A 23,608-nucleotide genomic window follows, 5' to 3' on the forward strand; every position below is an offset into this window, starting at 1 on the left:
TACACTTTAACCAACAAATGGATGCTTAAGTTTATTTAACTGATTGTATTTGAATTACATTACAACATCAATGCTGTAATTTCATAAACCTTATGAAATTGAAAATAGTCATGAAAAGTTGGCTGAAAAACGCTAGCTGTGCATATAGCCCACTGTCCCTTTAAATACTGTCCCCCACCTGATGTAGATATATAAAAAAGATACATTATATATATATATATATATATATATATATATATATATATATATATATATATATATATATATATGTATCTTTTTTATATATATATATGTGTGTGTGTGTGTGTGTGTGTGTGTGTATATACATACAGTTGAAGTCAGAATTATTAGCCCCCTTTAAATTTTTTTCTTTTCTTTTATGAATATTTTCTAGACGATGTTAAACAGAGCAAGGAAATTTTCACAGCATGTCTGATAATATTTTTTCTTCTGGAGAAAGTTTTATTTGTTTTATTTTAGCTACAATAAGAGCAGTTTTTAATTTTTTAAACACCATTTAAGGGACAATATTATTAGCCCCTTAAAGCTAATTTTTTTTCTATAGTCTACAGAACAAACCATCGTTTTACAATAACTTGCCTAATTACCCTAACCTGCCTAGTTATCCTAATTAACCTAGATAAGCCTTCTAATGTCACTTTAAGCTGTATAGAAGTGTCTTGAAGAATATCTAGTCTAATATTATTTACTGTCATCATGAAAAAGAGAAAACAAATCAGTGATTAGAGATGAGTTATTAACACTATTATGTGCAGAAATGTGCTGAAAAAATCTGCTCTCAGTTAAACAGAAATTGGGGAAAAAATAAACAGGGGCAAATAATTCAGGGGGGGATAATAATTCTGACATCAACTACATATACAATCTTTTTGATTGTATGTTTTGGATCTTCCTTAAAATGGTAAAATGCTTCCCAAAAGCAGTCCAGCACAGCCTCCAAAAACTCCATATTCGGCTCCAAAACTCAAGCTGACCAGGACAGCTGCTAACACGGCTATAACGATCACTGAGAAGGGCTCAACACCCAGTGCACCAGCTTCTGATTTGCTCACTGTAAAAAAAAAATACAGAAATAAATACAATTAGTGCACGTGTGACATTTAAGAACACCTTTTTGTGTCATTGCAATATGATGTTTTGCAAAGTTTTTTCTTTCTTTAGTGAGCATTTGATCTGCATAAGATTATCTCCACCCAGAGAACACTAGTTTAGTCTTGACTAATACATATATTAAAGTCTTGATAATTCTATTGATATTCAAGAATTTTTGTTGTGTGTCTTAATGGAGGATGTTTTCTGAGGCCTGTTGGACATAACCTGTTTAGGATTTCATCCAGGTAATCACACATTTAGTCTGAGCAAACTCTGAGTTTTTGGGTTAGAGAAGGTGGGTTTCTTCACCACAGTAACCTACACTACAAGATGAACCTGTTCCAGAGCAGGTTTTATTCTGGGGTAAAACTCAAACTGGACCAATCAGCTGTGAGAAAAGTGACACATATCTGATGCAGTAAGGCCACACCCGGTTGGGCACCTTTTTAGCCCCAAACTAAAGCCTTTTATTGTATATATTTTTAAAATAACAAGTTTATAACAGCTTTAAATAAAAATGGACATTAAAATAATCACAGTTAATGGCAGAATTATCTATCCTTCCTGTACAATTTAGATTTTTTTTTCAAATATTTCTCAAGCCATGTTGTTTAGAGTATTTCCTATAATATTTGTTCTTCCGTGGAAAGCCTTATTTGTTTTACTTCAGCTGGAATAAAGCAGTTCTTATTTTTAATAAACACTTTTTAAGGTCAATATCATTAGCCCCCTTAAGATTATTATTATTTTTTAGACTGGCTACAGAATAAATCACTGTTGTCTAATAACATTTCTAATTATCTTGAATCTCCAAGTTAACCCAATTAGGCTAGTTAAGCCGTTACATGTCACTTTAAGCTGAATATAAGTATCTGGTAAAATATTATATACTGAAATCATCATTCATTCATTTTCTTGTCGGCTTATTAATCCGGGGTCGCCACTGCGGAATGAACCGACGACTTATTCAGCAAGTTTTACGCAGCGGATGCCCTTCCAGCCGCAACCCATCTCTGGGAAACATCCACACACACATTACGGACAATTTAGCCTACCCAATTCGCCTGTACCGCATGTCTTTGGACTGTGGGGGAAACCAGAGCACCCAGAAACCCACATGAATGCAGGGAGAACATGCAAACTCCACACAGAAACGCCAACTGAGCCGAGGCTCGAACCAGCAACCCAGCAACCTTCTTGCTGTGTGGCGAACGTGCTACCCACTGCGCCACTGCGTCGCCCCCTTCAGTACCCTGCTGAAAAATCCAGCTTAAACCAGCCTAGGCTGGTTGGCTGGTTTTAGCTGGTTGACCAGGCTGGTTTTAGAGGGGTTTTGGCCACTTCCAGGCTGGTTTCCAGCCATTTCCAGCCTGGTCTTAGCTGGTCAGGCTGGAAAATGACCAGCTAAAACCAGCTGGACCAGCCTAGTTTAAGCTGGACATAGCTGGTTTTGGCTGGGCTCCCAGCCTGGCTAGGCTGGTCAAGCTGGTTTTAGCTGGTCATCTCCCAGCCTGACTAGCTAAGACCAGGCTGGAAATGGCTGGAAACCAGCCTGGAAATGGCCAAAACCCCTCTAAAACCAGCCTGGTCAACCAGCTAAAACCAGCCAACCAGCTTAGGCTGGTTTAAGCTGGATTTTTCAGCAGGGTAATCATGGCAAATCTATTACGTTTAGAAATCTTTCCATTAAATTGCACTTGGGAAAAATATATTTAAAGACTTCACCTGTATATTTAAATTTGCATTAATATGTAGTTTATATATAGCAGCTTGTGATCCTACATAATTAAAATAATTGCAGTGATATATGCAGATGACTGGTTTTATAGGGCACATGTTATTCAAATATCACATTTATAAGTGGTTTAAACACAGTTGTGTGTCAGCAGTGTGTGCATACATCCAGCTTCAAATGGTAAACATGTATTAATTTTAGTTGTTATAATCAGACTTGATAAAAACAGAAGCACTTTGATTGACATTCTCCCTTTATACGTCTCATCAGAGGAGGAAATTAAGCCCCGCCCACTAGTGACAAACTCTCCCTCATTAGCATAAACACCTGAGTGAGAAGCAGCCGTCTGCCCATTAGAGTTTTGAATCTGCCACTATGCTGACACACAGGCATTTGTAGCTCCGCCCTTTTTCAATCTCATTTAAATTTAAAGTGACAGTCACCAAAACACCACAATTAGGATCAAAGCTCAGTTTCAGAGAGTTATAAAACATTATCTGTGTGCTATTTAGAGCTGAAACTTCACACACACACACACACACACACTAGAGACACTGAAGACTTATTTTACATCTTGTAAAAATGAGCACAATAGCTCCCCGTTAAGCTGACCACTCAAACTTTTGCTGCATAAGCATTACATTTCTGATTAATAGATCTGGTACAATCAATAATGAAAGAACAATGAAGAATACTCACAATGAACAGGCTTTTTTCTCAGATTTCCTCGCCTGTGCAGCAAACCTTCAGTCTTCCTCCTGAACAGCTCATGGTACGCCTGTGGTAAAAATACATCATCTTCCCCGTTGTCCCGCACGAGGTCTTCAATCTGGGTGAACAGCTGAGCGATCCCGCCCTGCCTCTGGAGATAAAAACCCCTGCCTTTGCACTTTTCCAGCACGATCTTGGCTTTCTGAGAGCAACTAAAGCCTCCCGTTCCTTCATCGCAAGCAAAAACGACAATCGTGTGTCTCCAGGCTCTCTCGGACAGCATCTCCACCAGCTTCATCCCTGATTTAATGTCTCCTGCTGACATGTCTTCATTCCTCCGCACAGGAAGGACCAGGAGCAGAGCGTGAGGGCCCGGAGCACACAGCATCGCGCTTCTTTCAATGGATTCTCTGAGCTTGCTTTGTGGTGTGTTTGAGTTCCATCCAGGAGCGTCCACAACCCTGATCCTCCGACGAGACTCTTCTCCATCATATACCGTGCACTGACCCACAGACTCTCCTGTAAGATCTCCCAGGACAGATCGGACCACTCTTCTCCTGTCACAGTCATTATTTCCCAGCAGCACAACTCTGATCTCTGACAGATGTGGAGAATCGCCTTTAAAGTACACATGAAATCAGAATTAATTGTATTGATTTTGTCAGCTCAAGTTGCTAGTTTTGTGATGAATAATTCATCAGTGCATGTCATTAGGAAAATAACAATAGCTTGCCTTATAATCTTTAACTGAAATCTGAAAACGCACTTCCTGTTTGTTTTCATTTAAATACTCAGATTAGGTCTGTCTAAGGTAATGGGCGTGGCTAACATACTTAACCACGCCCCTCCAGCAGTCAGTTTTGACAACAAACAGACATGGTGAGGAGGAGGAGTCTGTTAGGTTGTATTAACTCCCCCCCAAACTCTTTTCCCCATCTTTCCGAATGACACACCTTCTTTACTACATCCAATCGGTTCACAGTAGAAAAAACAAGCCACGCCCACTGTTTTCTCATTTAGTATTCTGTTTTTATAGGAACTGCATCACAATCATAGACTGTAAAATATATGGACGTAGCATCCCGGACGTCTCCCACAGGTTTCTGAAGAGCGCAACTGAAGCTACAAGTAAAAAAAAAATTTTAAAAAATAAAATTAAGCTACAAGTAAAAAAAAATAAAATTAAATAAAATTAAGCTACAAGTAAAAAAAATAAAAATAAATAAAATTAAGCTACAAGTAAAAAAAAATGAAGCTACAAGTAAATAAAAAAATGAAGCTACAAGTAAAAACATGAAGCTACAAGTAAAAAAAATGAAGCTACAAGTAAAAAAATGAAGCTATAAGTAAAATAATGAAGCTACAAGTAAAATAATGAAGCTACAAGTAAAAAAATAAGCTACAAGTAAAAAAATGAAGCTACAAGTAAAAAAAATAAGCTACAAGTAAAAAAATGAAGCTATAAGTAAAAAATGAAGCTACAAGTAAAATAATGAAGCTACAAGTAAAATAATGAAGCTACAAGTAAAAAAATGAAGCTACAAGTAAAATAATGAAGCTACAAGTAAAAAAATAAGCTACAAGTAAAAAAATGAAGCTATAAGTAAAAAATGAAGCTACAAGTAAAATAATGAAGCTACAAGTAAAATAATGAAGCTACAAGTAAAAAAAAATAAGCTACAAGTAAAAAAATGAAGCTACAAGTAAAATAATGAAGCTACAAGTAAAAAAAATAAGCTACAAGTAAAAAAATGAAGCTACAAGTAAAAAAAATGAAGCTACAAGTAAAAAATGAAGCTACAAGTAAAAAAAATTAAGCTACAAGTAAAATAATGAAGCTACAAGTAAAAAAATGAAGCTACAGGTTAAAAAAATGAAGCAACAAGTAAAAAAATTAAAGCTACAAGAAGGCTCGACGGTAAGCTATTTTTTTATATGAATTATGGATAGACTTGCTTTTTTTACTCTTTTTACTCCAGATGTCACATCCATATTGCTGGAATTGCTCAAATTGACCAATATCGCTATCGGAATTGGCAGAAGTTTATTGTTTATATATATATATATTGCTGGATTCCTAATAAAAAACACTCCGAAAATGATTTTACTGTTTGTTTAAACTACTTGAATGAAAATGAGCTGAAGCAACATAATTATTGAGTTTTTTGGGGGGACAAATTAATTGTTTTATGTTCAATACACTTGAATTTGTTAAGTCAATTTAATTAGTGTCAGGACAACATGAACAAACGGTGTGGACGCCTGCATTTAGCACAGTGTAAATGTGACCTACGTGTTGTTTTTGATGAGAATCCGGCAGCCATGGTTTAGTGTTACAGCAGATGCGCCTGCTCCTTTCTCCAACCAATAGAGATTCTGAAACAAAAAAACATTATTATTATTACATATTTTTATATTGTACAGTACATTATTTGTAAAGAGACAGAAAAAAATCATTCATTGGATTTACTCAATTTTTTAAGGTAAGTGCTTGCAAAAAAATTATATGGGCTGAATTTAAACAAACATTAAATGTAGTAATGTTCAGAATAATTTGTTTAAATTCATCATCATCATCATCATCATCATTTTCATCCGCTTATCTCGGGCCGGGTCGCAGGGCCAGCAGTCTTAGGAGAGAACTCCAGACTTCCCTCTCCCCAGACATTTCCTACAGCTTCTCCAGGGGGATCTCGAGGCGTTCCTAGGCCAGCCGAGAGACATAGTCACTCCAGTGTGTCCTGGGTCTTTACCGAGGCCTCTTCCTGGTGGGACATGCCTGGAACACCTCCCTAGGTAGGCGTCCAGGAGACATCCGAAACAGATGCCTGAGCATCCTCAGCTGACTTCTCTCGATGTGGAGGAGCAGCGGCTCTACTCTAAGCTCCTCGCGGGTGTCAGAGCTCCTCACCCTATCCATAAGGGTGTGCCCTGCCCTGCCACCCTTCAAAGGAAACTCATTTCGGCCGCTTGTATCCGAGATCTTGTCCTTTCTGTCATGACCTATAGCTCATGAGCATAGGTGAGAGTAGGAACGTAACGTAGATTGACCAAGAAATCGAGAGCTTTGCCTTTCAGCTCAGCTCTGTCTTTAGCACAGCGGACCGGTACATTGACTGCATTACTGCTGCACCAATCCACCTGTCAATCTCATGCTCCATCCTTCCCTCACTCGTGAACTAAACCCAAGGATACTTAAACTCCTCCACTTGGAGTAAGGATTTTTCTCCAACCTGGAGATGGCAAACCACCTTTTTCCGGTGGAGCACCATGGCCTCGAACTTGGAAGTGCTGATTCTCATCCCATCCGCGTCACACTGAGCAGCAAACCGCCCCAGTGCATACTGAAGGTCCATGTTCAAGAAGCCAACAGAACAACATCATCTGCGAATAACAAAGGTGAGATCCTGTGGTGCCCGAACCAGACCCCCTCCATCCTTAGGCTGCACTTTAAAATTCTGTCCATAAAAATTATGATCAGAATAGGTGACAAGGGGCAGCCCTGCCGGAGTCCAACATGCACTGGACACAAGTCTGACTTATTGCCGGCAATGCGAACCAGACTCCCACTCTGTTCAGGGATGAGACGGCCCTTAACAGAGCGCCTCTGAGCCCATACTCCCACAGCACCCTCCACAGAATGCCTGAGAGACACGGTCGAATGCCTTCTCCAAGTCCACAACACACATGTGGACTGGTTGGGCATACTCCCATGAACCCTCGAGCACCCTGGTGAGTACCAGTGTACCACGGCCCAGATGAAAACCCCATTGTTCCTCCTGGATCCTAGGTTCAACCATCAGCCAGATCCTCCACTCCTGTACCCTGGCATTGACTTTCCCTGGGAGGTTGAGGAGTGTGATCCCCTATAGTTGGAGCTCACCCTCCGGTCCCCCTTCTTAAAAATGGGAAGCACCATCTCAGTTGCCCAGTCAGGAGGTACTCTCCCCAACCTCCATGAGACATTTCAGCCCATATCAAATGTTTGCAACCCCTTACCTTAAAGAAAATTGAGTAAATCCAATGCATATTGTTTTTACAGTGTGCAGTGTTTTTGGGAACATTTCACAATAAGGTGCCATGTGTTAACATCAGTGTCAGGACACAACGTTACTGTAATTAAATTACTTTTACTCTGATAAAGAGCAAATGATTATTTAGGTAATTTAATTAGTACATAAAATGTGCTCGCCTTAAATATTGTAAATAAATTAAACAGATATAAATTCGGAGAGGCAGAATAACTGTATCATACATAGACATTGAAGAACTTTACTATAGTGTGGTTCAGAAACACCAGTGTTTACTACAGTATTTTTCATGTGGGTTGTTCTGGCATATAGAAAAGCGTAAGCTGTAGAAATAGTTCACGTTAACTATTGTAGCTAAATAATGCAAGCAAATAAAATCATATTGTAAGTGAAACTACTATTTTAATGAAACAATACTATAGTCATTTATTTTATAGCTTATACTGTAGTGTTTTTGAACCATAGTAAAGTGTATTATACTGTATACATCACAACACATTGTTAATGTTCCAGCATAACCTTAGTGATATACCATAATAAATACTGTGGTATACTTATTTTTTTACTTCAGTAAACTGTGGTTTAGTACAATATAGCTGTAGAAAAGTGGGTGATTTGCATTATTATAGTTGTTGTGTTGCCATAACAATAATCATCACAACAGATTAAAGTAGTTCAAAAACACTATGATATTTATATTAAATGACTACAGTAGTTTTCATGTGGGTTAGGATGAGAAATCACGACTTACCTTAACGTTACACCCTTGAGGATTAAGAACTTACTTTGTGAAACTTGCTTATGCTGTCAACACAAAGAGCATTGAATTATACGGTCTAAAGAAAGCAAATCTGTGTTTAAAAGCTTCAAGTGTGTGTCAGCCGGTCTCTACCTCGCTAGTTTGTTGTAATTTGCCCCAGTGCTTTGGTTTCGTTTGGAAAGTGCAATAACTGGTTTAACAAGATCTCGCACGAGCTTCATATACAACACCTCAGACTGCAGGACAACACCCCAAAATGATCATTATTAAACAAAAGATAGCGCTGAGCAAAAATGAATCGCATCCAAAATAAGTTTGTTTTGACAGAATATAGGCTATGTGTGTGTGTGTGTGCCGTGTTTATTATTTTTATATAAATGCACACATGCATGCATATAGTTGAAAGCAATTTTATTTTTTATTTACGTTAAGATATGAAATATTTGTAGCAGCACGGTGGCTCAGTGGTTAGCATCGCCTCACAGCAAGAAGGTCGCTGGTTCGAGTCCCGGCTGGGCCAGTTGGCATTTCTGTGTGGAGTTTGCATGTTCTTCTCGTGTTGGCGTGGGTTTCCTCCGGGTGAATAGTTGCCGGTTCATTCTGCTGTGGTGGCCCTTGATGAATAAAGGGATTACGCTGAAGGAAAATAAATGAAATAAAATGAGTAAATGATAAATAAATTGAAATTTCTACACAACAATAGTTTTGTTTGTAGGTTGGTATCACTTATACATAAATATATAAATACACACATATAATGAATATATGTTATATATTAAATATAAAACTTTTATTTTTGGATGAGATTTATCTTTGCCAGCACAATTGTTTTAAATAAAACAAAATAATAATTCCTTACATTTATATAGCACTTTTCTGGGCACTCAAAGCACTTTACACATAGAGGGGCATCTCCTCATCCACCACCAGTGTGCCAGACCGCACACCACACACCAGCTGATTGGTGGAGAGGAGACCAATTATGATATGGGGAGGGTTAGGAGGCCATAACAGATAGAGGCCAGTGGGCAAATTTGGCCAGGATGCGGGGGTTAAACCCCTACTGTTTTTTTTTTTTTTTTTTTGAAGGACATCATGGGATTTTTAGTGACCACAGAGAGGCAGGACCTCGGTTTAACATCGCATCCGAAACCGAAAAAAAAAAAAAAAATAGATATATATATATATATAATAAAATATTTGTAAAAATAATAAAAATATAAAATTGCATATAGAACATTTTCTGTAGTTTTATATTTGCTACAAAAATTTTATTTAAAAAGTAATTTAGAAAAACATGTTATTTAATACTTTTTACATGTTCATACACCCCATATTTCTGTTAATAAGGGTTTCTGAATCCTTTCACTATTATCTTGAGTAAAAGCACATGTAAATTATTATTTTCTTACAGTCCACAAGATTCAAAGAAACATTTTACGGAAAATTCAGCCTAAATATTTCCAGAATATTATCATGGAAACAAGATTTGTGTTGGATTTTCCATCTATTATCAAATAAACAACACCCAGAAATCTTTCTGCAGTTAAAAAGAGAATATGGTGAACAATTATTCACATTTTTCCTGCAGCTCTCCCTTCAAAGCTGTCATTTTCTGCAATAAGTGTGCATAAGTGATTTTGCTTGATTAATATTAATAATAATAATCACAAAATAGGATTACAGATTGGTTGCAAGCATGTTCGTTTGATAATATATTTTTAATTCTCTTATTCACCTGCAAAATATTACAACATCCTGTATTTACACATTCACAAATGACTGTTTAGTGAGAAAATGGGTAACACTTTAAAATAATGCTCCATTAGTTCATATATTTACTAACATTAAGTGTGAACAATCTTGCACAGCATTTATTAACCATAATTAAATATTAGCTACTATCAAAATAAAATGCATTTAATAACAATTGAATGCATCATTAAAACTGTACATCAAGCTAACATTAGTTCATGCTCGGTGAGAACTAACCATAACTGCACTACCAGTAACTAACATTAGCAAAGATGAACAAATGCTGCAACAAATGCATCGCTGTTCATAATCATTCATGTTATTAAATACATTAATGGAACATTATTTTTATTAGCAAATCAAATAAAGGTTATAAAGAAATAAAACAGTAAGCTATTAGTTTAAAAAAAGTACACATAAGCATAAACACACAACAAACATGACATAAAAATGAAAGCAAATAAACAGGTCATAGGCTCGTGTTTTCACGTAAGGGCTGCCAGGTTTAAATCTGTAATCAATACATCAATGAGGAGAGTTTGAGCGAAAGCAGCATCAGATTTTCACCTCTGGTTATTAAAGGAACACTCCACCTTTTAAAATAAATTCTCATTTTACAAGTCTCCTAGAGCTAAACAGTGGACTGGAACCACTTTTGCAACCATTCACCAGATTTCTCATACTGGCACTTTTAGCTTAGCTTAGCATAATGAATTGAATCGGATTAGACCGTTAGCATTATTTTTTTATTATTATTTTTTTTTACAGTTTTCCTATTTAAAGCTGGACTCTTCTGTAGTTTTATTACAAGTGACTAAGAAATATGCTGAATTAAAAACTGGTCCCAGTCAACTGTGTAACTCTGGGAGACTAGCAAAACTTTTTTTTTTTTAAAGGTGGAGTGTTGCTTTAAGAAGTCTCTGTTCTCTTTTCTGAGTGTAATCTTTCAGCGGTGTGTGTGACGGAGCTTCTGCTGTGAGTGCAGATGTTGAAGGCCTTTATTAGTGTTGTGTTTTTCTGTGGGTTTCAGACTCTCTTCCAGCGGCCGTCCTCCATGCGGCTGTAAAACTGCGGCTGATCGTCTGGAAACAGAGCGTCTGCAGTCGGGTGCTCCAGCAGAAACTGGATGGTGGATTTAATGTGGTGCACAAAATGAGGAGGTTCTGCATATGGCGACGTGGACAAATACTGAGGAGACAAACAGACGAGTGAAGTCATATTAAAATCACTGTGTTTTAAAATAGAGCTGCACAATATATAGAAGTGTCGTAATAGTGATATCAGTGTATGCAGGCCCGTAGCCAGCTTAGTGAAAGAGGGTCCGTTTTCTCTAAAAGTGGACTTTTTTTGGGCATTTTTTCCTCACATTTTGTATTTGATTAAGTTTAAATACAGCATTTTGGTGACATTTTATGAATTATTTTGTGCTGGATAAGCTAGAATCATGAGCATGCTTTTTGCAGTAAAAAAAAAATAATGACAGTTTTGTCAAGTTGCTTACTAAGATGATGTGCAATGATGTGTGTAACAAGTAGCCTACGTAATAAATAGTGCATACAGCTAAGAATACACACACACATATATTGTCAAAACAAACTTTTATTTTTAGATGTGATTAATCTTTGCCCAGCACTAAAATATATATATATATATTCAAGTTATTGCATAATGATGGTTTGTTCTGTAGACTATCAAGAAAATTGCGCTAATAAAAAAGGGGCTAATAATATTGACCTTAATATGGTGTTTAAAAAATTAAAAACTGCTTTTATTCTAGCCGAAATAAAACAAATAAGACTTTCTCCAGAAGAAAAAATATTATCAGACATACTGTGAAAATTTCCTTGCTCTGTTAAACATAATTTGGGAAATATTTAATAAAGAAAAAAAAAATCAAAGGGGCTAATAATTCTGACTTCAACTGTATAAAAAAAAAATAAATAAAAAATATTACATATATATATATATATATATATATATATATATATTTTTTTTTTATTTATTTATTTTTTATTTTATTTAAATATATATATTTTTATTTATATTTTTCGATTTATATATATATATATATATATATATATATATATATATATATATAAAATAGTAAAAAAAAAAAAAAAAAAAATATATATATATATATATATATATATATATATATATATATATATATATATATATATATATATAAAATAAAAATTGCATATCGAATGTTTTCTGTGGTTTTATTTTTTGCTGCAAAAAATTCATCTAGTAAGCAACTTGACAAGACAGTCATCATTTTTGTTACTGCAAAAAGCATGCACATGATCGCAAATTTTGTCAGTCCAAACACACGAAATTCAAAATATGGCAAAATTCATTAATGCAATATGTTGTGATGATAATATATTTTAAATATATGCATATTGTATTTTCTCATCTGTTAGGAAGTTAATTAAAGTTAATTAACGTTAGCCCTACCCTGTTTGACAGTCTTTTTGAACATATATTAAATTTTTTGCAATAATGAAGCTGCTGCCTGCTTTCTCTTTCTCTAAATAGTGTTTAAAAATAAAAACACTGCTTTAAATCTAGCTGAAATAAAACAAATAAGACTAAAGTCAACAAGAAAATGAATGAATAAATGAGACTTTCTCCAGAAGAAAAAATGTTATCAGACATACTGTGAACATTTCCTTGCTCTGTTAAACATCATTTAGTTTGAGAAAGATTCATTACCATTAATTTGATGCCCATTTTTGCTTACTAATATGCATCGCAAAGAAATCAATCAGGACACATTTATTTATTTTCTCATTTCATTTTCTTGTCGGCTTAGTACCTTTATTTATCCGGGGTCGCCACAGCGGAATGAACCGCCAACTTATCCAGCAAGTTTTTACGCAGCGGATGCCCTTAAAAGCCGCAACCCATCTCGGGGAAACATCCACACACTCATTCACACACACACTCATACACTACGGCCAATTTAGTTCATCAGTTCCACTATAGCGCGTGTGTTTGGACTGTGGGGGAAACCGGAGCACCTGGAGGAAACCCACGCGAAGGCAGGGAGAACATGCAAACTCCACACAGAAACGCCAACTGAGCCGAGATTCGAACCAGCGACCCTCTTGCTGTGAGGTGACAGCACTACCTACTGCGCCACTGCTTCGCCCTATTCGCCAAATATTGTCCGATACTAACAAACAATCACATCTAAGCTTATCAAGTAATTATAAAATCTCTAATTTACACAAATGATTACCCTAATGACTGGTTCTGTGATCCAAAGTCACATTTGAAGAGTTTATTTGCAAACACTGTTCATTTCCATAAATCACATTATCAAGCACCATAAAAAAAACAACATCATTATCATGATTAATAAAATGAATAAAAACAGTCATCTATTGTTCCAAATAGCTCTTCATATTTCGCTGAGTATAATGTCATATGTCAGATACACAGGAGAGTCGTGTATGTGTGTGTTGGTCAGACCTGCAGGATGGTTTCATCATCTTGTGTCAGCCAGAAGGCCATGTCCTCGTTGGGAGTCCATCTGCACGGGTCGATTTTCACGAGCTCTCGTGCGGAATCATACACTTCAACCATCTGTCAACACACACACACACACACACACACACACACACACACACACACACACAGACACACACAGACACACACAGACACACACACACACACACACACACACACACACACACACACACACACACACACACACACACACACACACACACACACACAGAAGAGCATACTCAGATTCAGACTAGACATCTGCTAAAATATTCAATAACTCAATATATCGTGATAACACACATGCCCTATATCCACATCAAGAAACACCATGAACAATTATTTCTTTCAGCATTTTAAGAATGTTCAGATTGCATTTATAGAGGTGTTCATAACAGCGCCAAATGCTTTAGACTTAATTGGTTAATCAGTTAAATAATTCAATTATGTTAATACAGCCTACAACAAGCTTAAATACTGATGGAAATTTCTATTCCTATTTATAATGCACAACTATAAAACTAAAAAAAAGTACAACAACTTTTATTAATCTTTGCTGATGCTAAACTCTTAGATCTAAACACATTAAAATTATAGTCTTAATCTCATAATCCATGATTATTTTGTTATATAGAGTTAATAAATTCAGTTGTATTCTTTAACTAGAACAGCCATAAGCCTAATTCTGATTGGTCATTTTCAGCATTCTGCAGTCATGTGACCATGCTGTATGATGTACCTCTCCACCAGAGAAGGTGCGCGCCGACCTGAGCTCCTCCGCTGGTCCTCGACAGGTGAAGGAGGCTGGAAACACGTGACCTGTTTTAACATTCACACCTGAGACAGAAGCAGATGGGTCAGAGCAGAGTCACAGCCGGACACACACTTCAGCAATATTAGAGCACTGAGTTACACAGGTAAACAGAAGATTCTAGAGCTTACAGTCAAAGAAGTCTGTCTATCTGTCTATCTGTCTGTCTATCCATCCATCCATCCATCCATCCATCTATCTATCCATGTTTATTCTATCTATCTATCTATCTATCTATCTATCTATCTATCTATCTATCTATCTATCTATCTATCTATCTATGTCTATTCTATCTATCTATCTATCTATCTATCTATCTATGTCTATTCTATCTATCTATCTATCTATCCATCCATCCATCCATCCATCTATCTATCTATCTATCTATCTATCTATCTATCTATCTATCTATCTATCCATGTCTATTCTATCTATCTATCTATCTATCTATCTATCTATCTATCTATCTATCTATCTATCTATCTATCTATCTATCTATCTATCTATCTATCTATCTATCTATCTATCTATCTATCTATCTATCTATCCATCTATCCATCCATCCATCCATCTATCTATCCATGTCTATTCTATCTATCTATCTATCTATCTATCTATCTATCTATCTATCTATCTATCTATCTATCTATCTATCTATCTATCTATCTATCTATCTATCTATCTATCCATGTCTGTTCTATCTATCCATCCATCCATCCATTTATCTATCTATCTATCTATGTATCCATCCATTTATATGTCTATTCATCTATCATCTGTCCATCCATCCATCCATCTGCTTTTTATTATTATTATTGTGCATGTTGCAACAGTCTGTATTTATTTTATTATAATCAGTTGATGCATAATTAGAGGGAATGTGATATTTAAAGAGTATGGAGATGCCGTACCTATCCCATAAACCACAGGTCGATGAATCCCTTCTTTGATGACGTCATTCATGTCTAAAAGGCATAAATATAAAATCAACATTCATTCATTCATTTATTTTATTTTCAGCTCAGTCCTTTTATTAATCTGGGGTCGCCACAGCGGAATGAACCGCCAACTTATCCAGCATATGTTTTATGCAGCGGATGCTGTTTCAGCCGCAACCCAACACTGGTAAACACCCATACTGGTCATTGTTAATAAGCAGTGGTCTGACCTGTGATGCAGCAGGTCTCCAGGTGAATCTCTTCTTTCTGTTTGTGAAAGGCAGCTGGAGGTAAAACATTAAAACACGTCTGATTTCTGAGCGTCAGCGTTTGCTCTTTAGCTAACATTTGAACGCAACTTACCCAGAATATTAAGGCTGAGTGAGTGTGAGATCCTCCGGTCATCATCAAATCCTCCAACAAGATGAAGCTCCAGTCTGAACACACACATACACAGGCACACAAGTCAAACATGAATGCAAATACAAACACAAACTCATAAACAAACAAACAAACGAATGCATAAACAACAAACACACACACACACACACACACATGCACACAAATAAACACACACACACACACACACACACACGCAGACACACAACCAAACAAACATAAGCATGCAAACATTCACACACATGAACAAACACACACAAGCATGCACAAACAAACACACAGAAACAAACAAAAACAAACATTTACATGCAGACACACAAATAAAAAGAAATACACACATGCACACACACACACACAAAAAGATACATAGACATGCATGCATGCACACAAACAAACACACAGACACACAAACATATACATAAAAACACAAACAAACATATATGCAGTCACAAACACACATAAGCACACACAAACCCAAACAAACATATGCACAAACAATCATACACACTGACAAACACACAGAAGCATGCACAAACAAACATATACACATACAGACACAAAGAAATACACACATGTACAAACACACACACAAACACATGCTCACCCAAACAAACATAAGCACACACAAACACTCATGCACACGAACAAACACACACAAGCATGCACAAACAAACAAACGCACAAAAACATATACACACACAAGGAAACACACAAAGAAATACACACATGCACAGACACACACATACACATGCACAAACAAACAAACAAACGCACACACAGACATGCAGACAAATAAACATCCACACAAACAAACACATGTACGCAGACACACACCCAAACATACATAACCACGCATAAACAAACACACACGAGCATGCACAAACAAACAAACGCACACAAACATATACACACACACACACACACAAGCAAACACACAATGAAATACACACACATATGCACAAACAAATGCGCACACACAAACACACAAAGACAAATAAACACATACGCAAACACATGCACACACAAACACATGTATGCAGACACACACCCAAACAAAATTAAGCATGCACAAACAAACACTCACGCACACAAACATGCACAAACAAACAAACGCACACAAACAGACAAACAAACACATGTACGCAGACACACACCCAAACAAACATAAGCACGCACAAACAAACACTCACGCACACGAACAAACACACACAAGCATGCACAAAAAAACAAACGCACACAAACATATACACACACATAAACAAACACACAATGAAATACACACATGCACAAACACAAACACACACATATGCACAAACAAATGCGCACACACAAACACACAAAGACATACAGACATGCACACAAATAAACACACACGCAAACACATGCACACATGTATGCAGACACACACCCAAACAAAATTAAGCATGCACAAACAAACTCACACACACAAACATGCACAAACAAACGCACACAAACATATACACACACAGACAAACACACAAAGAAATAAACGCATGCACACACACACATGCACAAACAAACAAGCAAACAAACAAACAAACAAACGCATGTACAAGCACACACACACACACAAAGACACACAGACTTGCACACAAACAAACACACAGACACCCAAACAAATACATAAAAACACAAACAAACATCCATGCAGTCACAAACACACATAAGCACACACAAACCCAAACAAACATATATGCACAAACAAACAATCACACACAAGAACAAACACACACAAGCATGCACAAACAAACATATACACACACACAGACACAAAGAATTACACACATGCACAAACAAACAAAAACACACACAAGCAAACATGAACAAAAATCACACAAAAAACAAACGCATACACACACACACATAAAAAACGCACACACGTCATCAGTCTCCTCATCCTAAAGTGCTTCATAGCTGCTGGTGGAGCAGTGCGACAGTACCTGCCATCTTTCACAGTGCTGCTGCTGCTGCTGGACGTGACGGCGTTGATTATCAGAGGAACTTCAGTCCATGTGCTGGAGCCGTCACAGTGAGCCAAACACGTCACTCCACTGCCTGCACAACACAAACACAAGCCTCAGATCACAGCAGACGACAAACACAATACAACAACGGTGTATTTTCACTGAACAACCACTTACCAAATAAATAAATAAAATAAAAGTCATTATAGCTCAGGATGAAAAGGTTAGAAAGTCACACTATCATCAGTGTCAGATACACAGTAAACCAACACTGACTCTGCTTCACTGCCGGCGTCATGTTACCTGTGTGTCGAAGCACAACTAAATGGCACGTTGTGGCGTCATCGGATCCCAGGATGGAGACTGAATCTGAGGAAAGAGAAACATCGGGGTCAGATTCAGCCACCGGCGCTCACAGATCATCAGCTGAACTTAAACTCACTGTCTGCTGGTGTGGTCACTGCAAACTCCCTCTGCTGGACGTACAGTAGATGTTTAGGGTCGACCGGCTCCGCAGTTCTGGACACAAACTGCTGCGCCCCATCCTGAGAGAGAGAAACATCAGATCAGACCATCAAACCAGCGGAGTAGGGCTGCACAATATCTCATTTCAGCATGGCAGTGCATGGATCTGCTATTTATGAAAACTATATACGATGATAAAGAACATGCTTTAATGCATTATCTTCATGTTAACTTCGAAATACAGTGGATAATTATTAATCTTTTCAACTTTTACTGTGCCTTTTAAAAACTTTTATTATTGTTATGCATGCTTGAATGTACACTCACAGGCCACTTTATTAGGTACACCTGTCCAACTGCTTGTTAATGCACATTTCTAATCAGCCAATCACATGGCAGCAACTCAATGCATTTAGGCATGTAGACATGATCAGGACGATCAGAATGGGGAAGAAAGGGGATTTAAGGGTCTTTGAACGTAGCATGGTTGCTGGTGCCAGACGGGCTGATCTGAGTATTTCAGAAACTGCTGATCTACTGGGATTTTCAAGCACAACCATCTCTAGGGTTTACAGAGAATGCTCCGACAGAGGAAATATCCAGTGAGCGGCAGTTCTGTGGGCGCAAATGCCTTGTTGATGAGGCCGGAGGTCAGAGGAGAATGGCCAGACTGGTTCCAGCTGATAGAAAGGCAACAGTAACTCAAATAAGGACTCGCTACAACCGAGCTCTGCAGAAGAGCATCTCTGAACACACAACACGTCCAACCTTGAGGCGGATGGGCTACAGCAGCAGAAGAGCACACCGGGTGCCGCTCCTGTCAGCTAAGAACAGGAAACTGAGGCTACAATTCACACAGACTCACCAAAACTGGACAATAGAAGATTGGAGAAACGTTGTTGCTCTGATGAGTCTCCATTTCTGCTCACACATTCAGATGATCGGCTCAGAATTTGGCCTCAACAACATGAAAGCATGGATCCATCCTGCCTTGTATCAGCGGTTCAGGCTGGTGGTGGTGGTGTAATGGTGTGGGGGAGATTTTCTTTGGGTCCATTAGTACCAACTGAGCATCAACGCCACAGCCTACCTGAGTATTGCTGCTGACCATGTCCATCCCTTTATAAGCACAGTGTCTCCATCTTCTGATGGCTACTTCCAGCAGGATAACGCAGCATGTCATAAAGCTCAATCATCTCAGACTGGTTTCTTGAACATGACGATGAGTTCACTGTACTCAAATGGTCTTCACAGTCACCAGATCTCAATCCAATAGAGCTGCTTTGGGATGTAGTGGAGCGGGAGATTCACGTCATGGATGTGCAGCCTACAAATCTGCAGCAACTGTGTGATGCTATCATGTCAATATGGAGGAAAATCTCTGAGGAATATTTCCAGTAACTTGTTCAATCTCTGCCATGAAGGATTAAGGCAGCTCTGAAGGCAAAAGGGGTCCAACCTGGTACTAGTAAGGTGTACCTAATAAAGCGTCCGGTGAGTGTGTATACACTAATCTGTTAATCTTAGATGATAATTTCATGTTCAAATCAATGTCTACTAACTAAACAAAATTCATAGCTGTCTTTAATGCATTTGATGAAGCTAATATAGTTCAGTTGTGTTACTAATATTGACTAATATACACTTAATTAATAATAATGTATGATTGAAGAAGTGAAACACAGGTAAAGTCTGAGAACTTAAGTTCATTTTTCAAGACAAAATGTTCCTAAATACATTTATGCATTTTATTTTCAGCTTAGTCCCTTTATTAATCAGGGGTTGCAACAGCGGAATGAACCGCCAACTTATCCAGCATATGTTTTATGCACCGGATGCCCTTCCAGCCGCAACCCAACACTGGGAAAGTCCCGAAATACAAACAAACATTTTTTTTTTAGGGATAACTTGATTTAATTAGTGTTTTTGTTCAACTGCTATTAGTTTACTACTAGTAAAGTGACAAAAATACTACTAATAAAAGCTAATACTAGTTTCTGTTATTGATAAATAATAGGTTTGCAAAATTGACCTTAATTCTACAATTAAAGAACCATTTAAATGACATTATATATATATATATATATATATATATATATATATATATATATATATATATATATATAAATTTATTTATTTTGGAGTTGTTTATCTTTAAACACTCATAGAGACGGCGGGAATCTACTGTATAGCGTTACTGTAAGTGTAAACATGCTGATATATACGTCACAAAAGGTAAATAAAATTAAAAATAGAACATAAATGGATAAAAATAATGTGTATAAGTGAAGTGTGTGTACATAAAAAGCATTTAAAGAGAGAAAGAAGGCCTGTATAGATTAAAGTCTCCACAGAAACACCGTCGTATGACGTTAATATCTGACTGATGTGAAAGTGTTGTTTATTATCGTTACCTTGAGGTGCGGGAACCTGCTGAAGAGCTCCGCGGTGGAGTTCACGCGCTCTATTCGCTTATTCTGACTCAAAAGCGGCATCCTGACAGAAATGACAGACAATCATCTGAACACTTAATTAAACTCCGATAATTAATAACTCTGTCATGTGCGATTCTCCTCCTTCATGTCGCTGCAGCGCCGCATTCCCTTCCGCATTGCACGCGTGATCACGTGACTCTGGATGGGAAAATAAATGACTAGAGCGGAAATACGAATGTTGAGTTATTAGAATTAAGGCAGAGGAAAAGACAATGTAGTTTTGTGCCTATGCAATAGACTTATGATCCAACAGACGCTTATATTCATTCATTCATTCATTCATTCATTTTTGGGTTAGTCCCTTTATTAAACTGGGTCGCCACAGCGGAATGAACCGCCAACTTCTCCAGCATGTTTTATGTATCGGATGCCCTTCCAGCTGCAACACATCATGGGGAAATCATTATTATTATTATAATTATTATGGAAACAGAGAAATTGTGAGATTTTATTTAGACTTAGAATAATATTTTTAATATATAATTTAGATTTAGAATAACTGGTACTATAAAGGATATGTGTTAAATTGTTTAAATTATTCTTGCAATTCAATGCAGAAATTTCAGTAGCCATTATTATAGGCTTTAATGTCACTCAATCCTTGTAGTTGTATTTATATTACTAGAAATATTTATTAAATAATAAAATATTAGATTCATGAAATGTAGTGCGACATTTTTGGATCAAGGCATTAATCAAATAATTATTTTATATTAATTAGACACTAAACTTTAATAATATGCTAGTACATTCACCAAAAAAAAAACATATAAAATGTAATAATATTAATATTAATAACAATATAAATGCCTTATACACCAAACCTTAATAACAAATAGGCTAACAAACTGGATATTTATATATTATTATGTATTTATTTATTATAAATACATTAAAGAATATCAGGCAAATACATTCTTTAGTAGCTTACTTCAACAGAAAAACAAAAATATGCAGATTTTATGACAAATCCCAGCTAATCGTAAAGCAAAATAAATAAACTGACTGCATGAGAGTCTTTATATTTACATGAGAGCGTGAGGGATTCCATATTAATTGTTTTCTGTAGTACTTTATAGTAAACACTAGTGTTTTTGAACTAGATTATAGCAGTTTACCGTATATATTATAGCATTTACAACTTGTTAATTTGTTACTTTGTTACTTTTTTACAGTTCAAAAATACCTTTGCATTTACTATAAATTACAATATTTTGTTTTCATGTGGATTGCTTCAATACGTTTAAAATAATTTATTTTCTTATAATGAAACATTGCAAACATTTAATATGCAGCCAAATCAACAAAATTAAACTAATTAGGCACAATAAAATATATATTTTCTAATTATAAATTTTTTACATGTAAATTATATTTGGTTTGAAAAACATAATCAATGAAACATTGCAATCTTACATTTAAAATCTAAGCAAATCAACAAAATTAAACTAATTACATACAATAAAAATATTATACATTTACAATCATTGTTTTTTTTTAATAAACTGTACATAACAAAACATTACACTTACATTTACGATGTCACTAAATCAACAAAATTCAGCTAATTAAGTATAATAAAATATAAAGAAATTGATATATTATTAACATATTATTCATTAATATTTAAATATTGTTTAAAAAAACGTAAGCGTAAATTAAGTGTAAGTTTGCAAATGTTCATCTATCTATCTATCTATCTATCTATCTATATATATATATATATATATATATATATATATATATATATATATATATATATATATATATATATATATATATATATATTTACTTATAATTAAACATTGCCAATGGACATTTAAAATGCAAAATCCACAAAAAAAGAAAAAAATCAAGAAAATAAAACTAATTAGGTACAATAAAATATTTAAACAATTTACATTGTTTTTTTTTTTTTTAAATAAACTGTACATAAAACATTACACTCACATTTACAATAACCAAATTAATACATTTTAACTAATTAGGCACAATAAAATATGAAGAAATGCAAATATTATACATTTATTCATTTTCTTTTTGGCTTAGTCCCTTTATTAATCTGGGGTCACCACGGAATGAACCACCAACTTATCCAGCACTTTTTTACCTTCCAGCTGCAACCCTCTCTGGGAAACATCCACAGATACTCATTCACACTCATACACTACGGACAATTTAGCTTACCCAATTTCCCCTATAGCATGTGTTTGGACTGTGAGGGGAAACCGGAACACCTGGAGGAAACCCACATGAACGCAGGGAGAACATGCAAACTCCACAAAGAAGCGCCAACTGACTCAGTCGAAGCAGCGACCTTCTTGAGTATGAGTGTATGATACACTCTAGTGTATGAGTGTGTGTGTGTTAATGAGCGTGTTTTCCAGTGCTGGGTTAAAGCTGAAAGGGCATCCGCTGTGTAAAACATTTGCTGAAATAGTTGGCGGTTCATTCCGCTGTGGTGACACCTGATGAATAAGGAGACTAAGGCAAAGGAAAATTAATGAATGAATGCAACCAAATTTAAACTAATTAGGTATAAATTATTTAAACTACATTGAAATAAAGTATTACATTTTTAATTTAAATAATAATAACCAAATTAAACCAATTCAGTACAGTAAAATACTTAAAGTTAACTATAATACATTTGAATTCAATATTATGTCAAAACAACAAATACTGTATAAGCCTACCAAGTGTGTGATGTAACACCGCCGTTGGCCGGGGAGTGGCGCTCGTGCTTCACATCTGTATTTCTCTCCTCTTCACCGCTGTTCAGAGATCAGCTTCTGACGGGTTTTGCTTTTGCAGGAATTTTTATCGTTATTTCCTGATTCTTGTCAAATGTTCAGGAAGAGTTAAGCGATGAGATATTACGTAACGATGGTCTG

General features: G+C 36.2%; 2 protein-coding genes across 3 annotated transcripts; both read right to left on the reverse strand.

The window, feature by feature from the left end:
- Positions 1-564: 564 nt before the first annotated feature.
- On the reverse strand, positions 565-8,493 carry zgc:113442. 2 transcript variants are annotated; one of them, XM_009302084.4, is made up of 4 exons: positions 8,342-8,493; positions 5,853-5,935; positions 3,548-4,156; positions 565-1,072 (listed from the first exon to the last, which is right to left on the reverse strand). In XM_009302084.4, exons 2-4 carry the CDS (start codon positions 5,881-5,883, stop codon positions 915-917), a joined length of 798 nt encoding a protein of 265 aa, XP_009300359.1. In that variant the 5' UTR covers positions 5,884-5,935; positions 8,342-8,493; the 3' UTR covers positions 565-914. The 2 variants fall into 2 exon arrangements, with proteins under 2 accessions (XP_009300359.1, NP_001013298.1); NM_001013280.2 differs by having other exon boundaries at positions 3,548-4,177.
- A 2,367-nt stretch (positions 8,494-10,860) lies between these two features.
- ntan1 (N-terminal asparagine amidase) lies at positions 10,861-20,822 on the reverse strand. Its single transcript, NM_200851.1, is given in 10 exon segments — positions 10,861-11,293; positions 13,586-13,699; positions 14,361-14,458; positions 15,344-15,397; positions 15,601-15,654; positions 15,734-15,807; positions 17,731-17,845; positions 18,058-18,123; positions 18,197-18,299; positions 20,634-20,822. Coding segments are annotated over 10 exon segments (921 nt in total). The 5' UTR covers positions 20,715-20,822; the 3' UTR covers positions 10,861-11,131.
- Between the last annotated feature and the right edge of the window lie 2,786 nt (positions 20,823-23,608).

The sequence above is a fragment of the Danio rerio genome, chromosome 6, assembly GCF_049306965.1.
Source record: "Danio rerio strain Tuebingen ecotype United States chromosome 6, GRCz12tu, whole genome shotgun sequence".
In the NCBI taxonomy this organism is placed as follows: domain Eukaryota; kingdom Metazoa; phylum Chordata; class Actinopteri; order Cypriniformes; family Danionidae; genus Danio; species Danio rerio.

Excerpts from the sequence above, each read along its gene's own strand:
- zgc:113442 (NM_001013280.2), bottom strand. The coding sequence starts at position 5,883 with ATGGCTGCCGGATTCTCATCAAAAACAACAC. Across the intron at positions 4,178-5,852 it reads ATTCTCATCAAAAACAACAC|GCGATTCTCCACATCTGTCA; the intron begins GTAGGTCACATT and ends TGTACTTTAAAG. Across the intron at positions 1,073-3,547 it reads GAGAAAAAAGCCTGTTCATT|TGAGCAAATCAGAAGCTGGT; the intron begins GTGAGTATTCTT and ends TTTTTTTTACAG.